Below are 9966 nucleotides of genomic sequence, written 5' to 3' on the forward strand. Positions count from 1 at the left end.
CTGTTAAGAAGGAGTCCTTTGAAGCCAGCAACATGGTTTCTGGTTTTTTAAAAATTATATTTAATAGCATAATTTTAATAGAATTATAAAAAGTAAATTAAACAAATTGCCTGAAGTAACACTTGCTTGGAAGTGGTTTACTTAAAAAAACCTCAAGTAATTTTTTTTTTTTTTTTTTTTTTTTTTTTTTTAGTAAATCCAATTTGTTCTGTAACTCTGGGTATGCCTGCACCAAATGAGTGAGAAAAACTGTTACAATCTATTTTAGGAGACATTCATAATAATGTTTATATATTAATAACTAAAAACAAGAAAATAAGGAAATATAAAGTATATTTTAACAATTACCTTTAAGAACTTTACTTCTGTAAGAACTTTGTGTAAATATATATAACTATAATATTTTATAACAATTTCTACAAAACTGAAGTACTGCTACAAACATATCATTAAATATATATATGTTTAGCTTATTTTTTAGAAAAGGGAAAAGTTAATTATAAGAATATATACCATTGAAAGCAGAAAACAATTGCCATTAATTATTATATAAATTATACCAAGTTTGCTATTACTTGTTACCCCAAATTGAGGTCTTTTCTCTGTCAGCATATTTGTGCACTATTAAGTGAAACTACTAATTCTTGCATCATTGAATATCTAAATCCTGTCATATGGAGACAATAAAGAACATAGTATTATCTAAGGTCTCAGGAAAACAAAAAATGGTTGATTTAACTTACTTTAATCTTATTGCTCATAGGAATGATTATAATGAAGTTAGCCTATTTGGTAAATAAATCTATCCAAATCTTTGTTCTCATAGCTCATGAAAAATAAAATCAGATACTTTTTTGCAAAGTACTTATGCTATTAATTATGCTCTTATCTATTCGCTTACAATCTCAACTATGGGGACTGACTATAAGCCTACATATCCACAGTGGTTAACTGTGATGCTTTTTTTTCATAGTGACACATCTCATTGTGTATTTTAGATTCACTTGAATCATAGAACTTGCTTATTTAAAATCTTGAGATATATTAAGACATATGAGGTTGAGTGAATAAGTTATGGAGTAGGAAAAATACTGATAGCAATTATAGAAGACTTCAAAGGTACAGAAAGAATGCTGGCAAATCTTATATATTCTTGGCAGTAAAACCAAAAGCTGGCGTTAGCTTTACAATAACAACAACAACATCATAGTAAAGTAGCTTTTCTTTAAGTTGCCTCTTGTGCTTACAAGTATAATACAAGGAATATCATCTTTGCTCTTGCCAAAGTGTCAAGGGTACACATACTGGGATTATTAGCGGGATGGACAAGCAGAGGCTTCCTTATGGTTGGAAATGTCGTAGTTTGGCATTGAGTTCTCTCTCTTTGTTTAAAAGATCCAGGGTATGCTTTTTGAAGGCTTCTGACTGCAGCCTGAGTTCATTGTAGGCATTTTGGAGCCCATCCACCCTGCGCTGCAGCTCCCGGACTCTCAGGTTGCTGTCCACAGCCGCTGCTTCTTGCTCAAACCGCTCTAGAGCATGACTCCTGGCCAGATCTGCTGTCTCCAACTTCTGCTCCAGCTGGCGGATCTCCGCCTGCCTGTTCTGAAGCACCTTGCCCCTCTCCATGGACAGCTGCAGCAGCTCCTCTTTCTCCTGTGTGACGGTCTGCAGCCTGGCCTGCAGCTCCTGGCTCAGCCTATTCTGTGTCTCCTGGGCATTTGTCATCTTCTCTACAGCCTGCTGGTGCTGCTCCTTGAGGCTCTGCAGCTGGCTGCGCAGCTGCTCTGTCTCTTTGGCATGGGCACAAGTCTGCTGACTCTGAAGCTCTAGCAACTCTTTCTCTCGAACCTGTGTCTGGATGGCATCCTGAGCACATCTCTGTTTCAGAGCCTCCAGCTCCTTGGCAAGGGCCTCGCTCCTGACAGTGAGCTGCAATACTCTGGCATCCTTGTCTTTCAGAGCCTGGCTGAAGAGGTTGGTGTTTTCCAGCCTCAGTTTCTCATTCTCCTCCCTCAGTTTGATGTTCTCACTCTTGTGTTCATCCTTGAAGCAAATCATCATCTCGTGGTTGGCTGCCAGGGTCATAAACCGTTCCTCTAGGTTCTTGGCATGTTTGCTCTGGGCTTTCAGCTTCTCCGCCTCCTGCATCCTCTTCTCCTCCAGCTCTGCGTTTAGTAGCTCCAGGATCTGGCAGCGCTCCAGGGCCTCATCTGACCTCCGCTTCAAGATGCAAATGAGCTGGGACTGCTCTTGGATGCGGGAGTGGAGCATTGCCTTTTCACTTTTCTCTTCCTCAGACAGTCCCCGGAGGTTAGCCAAGGATTCCCTCAGCCCATCCAGTTCCTTAAACTCCATCTCCTCTTCCTCCTGTTTCAGTTTTTCACTGTGCTTATTTAAGGTTTCGCCAGGGGGTGGGGTGTCCATCCTGAGAGCCTGCCCCTGCTCAGGCTTAGGCACGCCTGCCCGCTAACAGGTGACTCCACAGTTCTCACAGTTTCTCTTTCTCCTCTTTCTCTCCCTCCCTTCCTCCCTCTCTCTCTTCTCTCTCTCCCTGATTTCAAAAGCTGTAGGGTGTTGCTAGGGACTCTTGGCATGCTCTAGCAGTTGGCTTTTCCAAGAAGGAGGCTTGTGATTGGTGGACAGGCCTCAGAATGCCGTGAAGTAACAACGGGGGGGGGCGGTGAGGAGTCCAGACCCAATCTGGTCAGGTTGCTCTCAGTTTTTTAGCCAATCAGCTCCCGGTTCATGGGTAGTATCTGGCCAGCAAAGTGCGGGAGTGCCAAACCCACTCACCTTCCAGGCCACATCAGGGGAGAAAACCTGATTCTACCTAAAATTCCAGGTAGGAGCGAACAAACCAATCTTACAATTACTTATTGTTCCTCGGTGCCCTCCTTCAGTTGTCATAAAAATAAATTACTGCTTGTATAAATACAGTGGCTCTTCAAACAAATGTAATTTATGAATATAAAGTAGCAGTAGTACACTTTGAGAGCCCAGACCTTAATTGCTGGGAGTCTGCCCCCTAGTGTTCGGCCCAGGTAAGTTTTGTATTTCAATACTGAAAGCAAATCCAAGTGAAATTTCTTTTCTTTCCCCTAGCATTGTCTTTATCTGGCAATAGATATCCTTCTTAGATATTCAGCACCCACTACCCTCTTTTTAAACTCATATTTAAGTTTATAAGAAAAAGCTTAGTGAACAATATAGATATAAACATTAAAAGAACAACAAAAAGGTCCAAATGAGGCTTCTTGCTATCATATAGCAAAGTCAATTCTAGGTGAGTTCAAGTTAAATGTAAAGTAAAAATTCTAAAAAAATCAAACTATTAAAAGTGGAAGCTAGAAGAAAATAAAAGGAAGAACCAAATCACAGGTTCAGGAGGGACTTTTGTAGTTTAAATATTATGTAATAGTTCATAAAGGAAAATTGAAGAATTGGACTTCAATTAAAAACCTATTGCTGCCGGGCGTGGTGCCCAGCACTCGGGAGGCTGAGGCAGGAGGATTGCTGTGAGTTCCAGACCAACCTGGGCTACACAGTGAGTTCCAGAGAAGTCTGAACCCTGTCTCAAAAAACAACAACAACAACAAAAACCCTATTGCTAGGTATAATTTTAAAAACTGAGCCCCCCCTCCCCCATACTAGGGATCAAACTCAGGACCTTGTGCTTGCAAGGCAGATGGTGGCACCCTCTCTCTTCTTGATCCTCTGGAATTGCCTGAGATTTTATTCCCTAACAAATACCCCTATGAAAGTGTCCCCTTACAAACCAGATTTCTGGTCCTGTCTGTGGATGCTCTGCCTGGAATGCATTTTCTCACATTGTCCCTTGAAACTTCAGTAATTTACTCAACTTTTCATATTTAGTTAAGAAACATCTTCTTTGTGAAGGGTTTTCTATGTAGGATTGTCCACTCATCTCTTTTAGTACCTCTACTATATGCTATTTATACTTCTGATGTGAAAGCTTTATTTTATTGCATTCATTGCTTACTTGCCTGCTTCCTCCATTAGACTGTGAGATCACAAATGGCAGAAATTGTGTCTCTTTCATCCTTGATGACTAGAGCAGTGCCTGTCACACTGGAGCGCCTTAGATAAAGGTGTGTTGAATGAATGTCAAAGGCAAAAATCAAATCTAGAGAAATATGCACAATAAAGATGGCAGACAAGATTCATATTTTATAAAGAACTTACACATATCAATAAAACATCAACACATTGCAAGAGAAATGAACAATTACATTCACAAAGGAAATGAAATAGTCAAGAATTTAACCTCAAGTGATTCACAAATGCAAGTTAAAACTAAGTATCTTTTTTAACTTTATTTTTAAGTTAGTACATATTTTTCGCACATATAGATCACATTCATCATAGGGAACTTGTACTTGTACCTGATAATTCTTTTTCCTCCATCCCCTTCCCCTCACTTCAACCCTTTTCTCCCCTCCATTTACAAAAGTTTTGTTTCCATTTTATTCCTCCCATTCTCTTTTTTCCTTTTCCCCTCCTTTCCTTCTCTCTCCCGACTCACTTGTTCCCCTTCCCATTTGAACATGTTCTTCCTACTTCCCAATATCCTCCATTATGCTTCTTATTTACCCTTTGGTTTTTCACATAAGAGACAAAGCAATGTTTAAACTTATATGTCCAATTTATTTCACTTAAGATTATGATCTTGAGGTACACCCATTTTCCTGCAAATGACTCAAGTTTTCCTTCTTTATGGCAGAATAGTATTCCACTGTGTGTAAATACCACATTTTCTTCATCTATGCATTTGTGGATAGGTATATGGCCCGTTTGCAAGATTTAGCTATTATAAATTGTGCTGCTATAAACATAGGTAGGCATGGGTCTCTATGGGTATGATGCTTTTAACTCTTTTGGGAAGAAACCTAGAAGGGGAACAGCTAGGTTAAATGGAACCTCTAGTTTTAGTTTTTTGGAGGAATCTCCATGCTGATTTCCACAGTGGTTGTAAGAGTTTATACTTCCACCAGAAATAAAAAAGGGTTTCTTTTCCTCCATAGCCTTGCCAGTGTGTTATTGATTTCTTGATGATAGCCACTTTTTCTGGAGTGAGATGACATTTCAGCGGTTTTAATTTGCATTTCATGAATGACCAGTGGTGTTGGGTACTTTTTCATATATTTATTTGTTTGTATGTTTTCATCTGAGAAGTATCTATTCATTTCAGATGCCAATTTTTGGATTGGGTCTTTAAATTTGGGAGTTTAATTTCTTTTTTTCTTTTTTTTTTTTTTTTTTTTTTTTTTTTTTTTTTAGTTCCTTATATATTCTAGATGTTAGTCCTTTGAGGAGTAGTTGGTAAACATCTTTTTCTATTTTGTGGGTTGTCTCTTTATTCTGCTGGTGATTTCTTTTGCTCTGCAATAGCTTTCTTTGTCTTGTTTTGTTTTATACCAGGGATTGAACTTGGGACCTGGAGCTTGTGAGGCAGCAGCACCACTGATCTAAATCCCTGGCCCAGCAATAGCTTTTTAATTTGACATGATGCCAGTTGGTTATTCTTTGTAGTATTTCCTATGCAATTGGAGTTTTGTCCATAAAGTCTTGGCCTATACCTGTTTCTTGAAGAGTTTTACCTAGTCTATCTTCTAGCAGATTAAATGTGTAGCTCTTTGATCTATTTCAATTTTAGTTTAGTGCATGGTGAAGGATATGTATCTAGGTTTAATCTGTGAATGAGGAAAGCCAGTTTTCCCAGAACCTTTTATTAAAGAGGCTATCTTTCTTCCAGTAAAGGGGTTTGGACCTTTTGTCAAAGATAAGGTAGTTGAGTGTGCTTGGAGTTGTTTCTGCATCTTCTATTCTGCTTCATTCATCTTTAGGTCTGTATTTTTTGCCAGTACCATGCTATTTTTATTATGGTAGCTTCGTAGTATAACTTTGAATTGGGGATTGTGATGCCTCCTGCATTGATCTTGTTGCACAGAATTGCTTTTTTCTATTCTAGGTCCCTTCTGGCTCCACGTAAGTTTTAAGATTATTCTCTGTAGATCTGTGAGGTATGCTATTGGTATTCTGATCAGGAGTGCATTAAATCTGAATAACAGTTTTGGAAGTATGGCCATTTTTACTATATTGGTTCTGTCTATCCAAGAACGGGATATCTTTCCACCTTTTGATATCCTCTTTGACCTCCTTTTGCAGAATATTGTAGTTTTCAATGTAAAGGTCTTTATTTCCTTCACTAGATTGATTCCTAAGTATTTTTCATGTATCTTGATGCTATTGTTAAAGTTATTGTTAAAGTATTCCCTAATTTCTTTCTTATTGAATTTGTTATTTGTTTATAGGAATGCTGTTGATTTTTGAACATTGGCTTTTTTTCCTGCTACACTGCCAAATTTGGTTATTAATTCTAGGCATCCTTTGGTGTACTTTTTGTGGTCTTTTATGTAGAGGATCATGTCATCTGCAAATAATGATAATTTAACTTCTCCTTTACCTATCTTTATTCCTTTTTTTTTTCTCTTGTCTAATTGCTCTGGCCAATGTTTCTAGAATTATAATGAAGAAGAACGATGATAGTGGGCATCCTTGTATCTTCCAGTTTTTAGAGTGAAAGCTTTCAGGTTTTGACCAGTTAGTATGATGTTGACTGTTAGTTTGTCATAGATGGCTTTTATCAGATTAAGATAAAGACCTTCTATTCCAATTTCTATATATTTTTTATCATCAATGGGTGTTGGGCCTTGTCAAATTATTTTTCTGAGTCTGTTTAGATGATCATGTTTTTTGTCCTTGGTTCTGTATAATGTGGTACACTACATTTATTGATTGATGTAGGTTAAACCATTCCTACATCCCTGGGATGAATCCTACTTTGTCATGGTGTATGATCTTCTTGATGATTTGCCTGCCTTTTGTTGCCAGTATCTTATTGAGAATTTTTGCATCTATGTTCATTAAGGATTTTGGCCTGTGGTCCTATATTTTTTGGTTGCATACTTCTCCAGTTTTGAAATCAGGGTAATGTTTGCTTTGAAGAATGAATTTGTGAGTGTTGCTTCCTTTTCAGTTTCATTAGCAAGTTTGAGTAGTGACAGATCTCTAAATTTCTTGTAGAATTTAGCAGTGATGTCAGAACCTGGGCTTTTCTTTGTTGGTAGTTTTTTAAAAATTACTTTGTTTCATTGACTGGTACTGGCTTAGTTAGCAGTATCTTTTTTTCTTCTTTCTTTTTGGTATCAGGGATCTAACTTGGGACTTTGAGCTTTTGAAGCAGGTAGCAGAACCACTGAGCTAAATCCTCAGCCCATATCAGGTTATTTAGAATTTCTATATATTCATCATTCAACTTTGGTAATTTATTTGTATCTAGAATTCTGTCCTTTTTTTCTGCATTTTCTATCTTATTAAGAGTATACGTTTTCAACATAGGTACTAATGAATTTCTGGATTTCTTTCTGATTTCACCCTTTTCATTGCTAATTGTGTAGATTTGAGGGTTTTCTTTCCTTTTTTAAAATAAGGTTGACTAAGGTTTATTTAATCTTTCAAAGAACCAACTCTTCGATTCATTGATTCTTAGTATTGTTTTCTTAGTCTCAATTGCATTAATTTCTGCTCTGATCTTTATAATTTACTTCCTCATATGTGCCTTGAATTTAAGTTCTTTTTCCAGAAGTTTGAGCTTCAATATTAGGTTATTTATTTGAGCTTACTTTGTTTTTCTGATGTGGGAATTCACCACTAAAATTTCCCTCATAGGCTTGCTTTTATTCAATCCTATAAGTTCTGATATGTCATATTGGTATTACTGTTTAATTGCAAAAACTGTCTAATTTCTTCTTTAATTTCATCTGTGACCCATTAGTTGTTCAGGAAAGTGTTAATTTCCACGTGTTTATGTCGTTTTTTTGTTTGTTTGTTTGTTTGTTTTTTTGGTTTCTTGTGCCATTAATTTCCTATTTCACTGCACTGTGATCTGATAACATGCATGGGACAATTTCAATTCCTTTACATTTATTAAACATATTCTGTGAGATAGTATGTGGTTTATTTTGGAGAAAAATCCCATGTACTGCTGAGAAGAATATGTATTCTGTTGTTATTGGGTGGAACACTCTGTTGATATCTAAGTCCATTTGCTCAAAGTTTTGGTTCAGCTCTGATATTTCTGTTGACTTTTTTTTTTTTTTGGTCTAGTTGATTGGTCTGTTTGTGACAGTGGGATATTAATGTCCCTCGTTACCACTTTTTTAGTGCTTGCCTGATTTTTCATATCCATTAATGTTTGTTATATATAGTTCATTGCACTGGTATTTGGTGTTTGTATATTTATGATTATTATCTCTTCCTCCTGTATTGTTCCTTTAACAAGTATGTAGTGACCTTGTCTCTTCTGATCAGTTATGGCTTGAAATTCACTTTGTCTGCAAATAGAATAGCTATCTTTGCTTAGAATAGCTATCTCTGCTTTTTTTATAGCTTCCTTTCACATGGAGTATTGTTTTTTACCCTTCAACTTTCAGACTATGAAATTTGTTTTAGTTAAATGTGTTTCTTTTATGCAGCATATTTTTTGATCTTGTTTCTTTAGCTTGTTTCTTTTTCCTCCAGTACTGGGAATTAAACTCAGGTCCTTGCGCTTACAAAGTAGGCATGGCACTACTGAGCAAAATCCCCAGCAGGATCTTGTTTCTTGATCCATTCTGCCTGTTTCTTTTGTTTTGTGAATTTGGACCATTAATATCAATGGTCACAAATGACATTTATTTATCCATGTCATATTATTTTCCTGTGTTTGGTTCCATTTCTTTCCCTTATGTTTAATCCTTGCCTTGCCTGGTGAATTTGTTGCAGTGGGATTCTTGAAACTGTTGTCTTTTTCTAGCATATCCTGCAGAATTGTTTGAAGTACTGGTTTGGTAGTCATGAGTTTCTTCAGGTGTTTTTTATGGTGAAAGTATCTTATTTTTCCATTAATTTTGAAAGATAATTTTGTGGTACATCAATCTGGATTGCTAGTTGTTTGCTTTAAGGGCTTGATTTTCACTCTCAAGCTCTCCTTAACTTACAGATTGTGTTGAGAAGTATGCTGTGATACTGATGGGTTTTCCCTCATTGGTTGAATTTCTGGAATCCTATTATATTCCTTGGTGTAGTTTGTTCTGATCATACCTATTTAAAGTTCTATATGCTTCACCTATCTGTATCTCAAGATCTTTTTCCATTCTTGGAAAGTTTTCTGCCAGTAAGGATTTTTTTAATGCCCTTTGTACTATCTTCTGACTCTTCATTGATTCAAATTACTCTTATATTCATTTCCTTTGCATCATTTAGCAGCTGTTGGATTGACTTTTCATCATTCCTCACTATTTTTAAGGAATCTTTCATTTGATAATTACCAACTACAGCCCTGTGTTTTAGATCTGATATTCTATCTTCACACTGGTTGATTCTGTGGTGTATACTTTTGGTAGGATTTTTTTTTTTTTTATTGAGTTTATTGGTACATTTAGGGATACAGTACAGTTACATTCATTGTTGGGATCATGTACCTTTACATGGCAAGTCTTGATTCTCATTTTTTTCCCCTTACCTCTGCCCTCCCTTCACCCCCTCCTCCCCTCCCCATCTACAAACACTTTATTTTCATCTTTTCATTCTCTCACATTTTTTTCTTTTCCCTTTTTGTTCTTCCCCTACGTATCACACCTTCCCTACACCTTTAGCTCCTTTCCTCCCATTTCTAAATGTCAGTAATCTTATTAGAATCTTATGCATTGTTGCAGAATATTCACACCAGGGAAACTATTTGGTATTTACACATGTGGGACTTATTTATTTCACTTAGGAGTATATCTTCAATATGTATCCATTTTCCTATGAATGAATCTATTCTCTCGCTCTTTATGGCTGAGTAATATTCCATTTTATAGAAAAACCACAACTTCTTTATCCAGTTTCCAACGGATGGGC

The 9966-nt window shown here is 36.7% G+C and overlaps 1 protein-coding gene across 1 annotated transcript; it reads right to left on the bottom strand.

Annotated features, from left to right (window-relative positions):
* Window positions 1-918: 918 nt before the first annotated feature.
* Window positions 919-2627, bottom strand: Ccdc89 (coiled-coil domain containing 89). Its single transcript, XM_010633765.3, has one exon. It carries the CDS (start codon window positions 2425-2427, stop codon window positions 1342-1344), a length of 1086 nt encoding a protein of 361 aa, XP_010632067.1. The 5' UTR covers window positions 2428-2627; the 3' UTR covers window positions 919-1341.
* Between the last annotated feature and the right edge of the window lie 7339 nt (window positions 2628-9966).

The sequence above is a fragment of the Fukomys damarensis genome, unplaced genomic scaffold, assembly GCF_012274545.1.
Source record: "Fukomys damarensis isolate Sample0158 unplaced genomic scaffold, DMR_v1.0_HiC HiC_scaffold_16, whole genome shotgun sequence".
NCBI classification, from domain to species: Eukaryota; Metazoa; Chordata; class Mammalia; order Rodentia; family Bathyergidae; genus Fukomys; species Fukomys damarensis.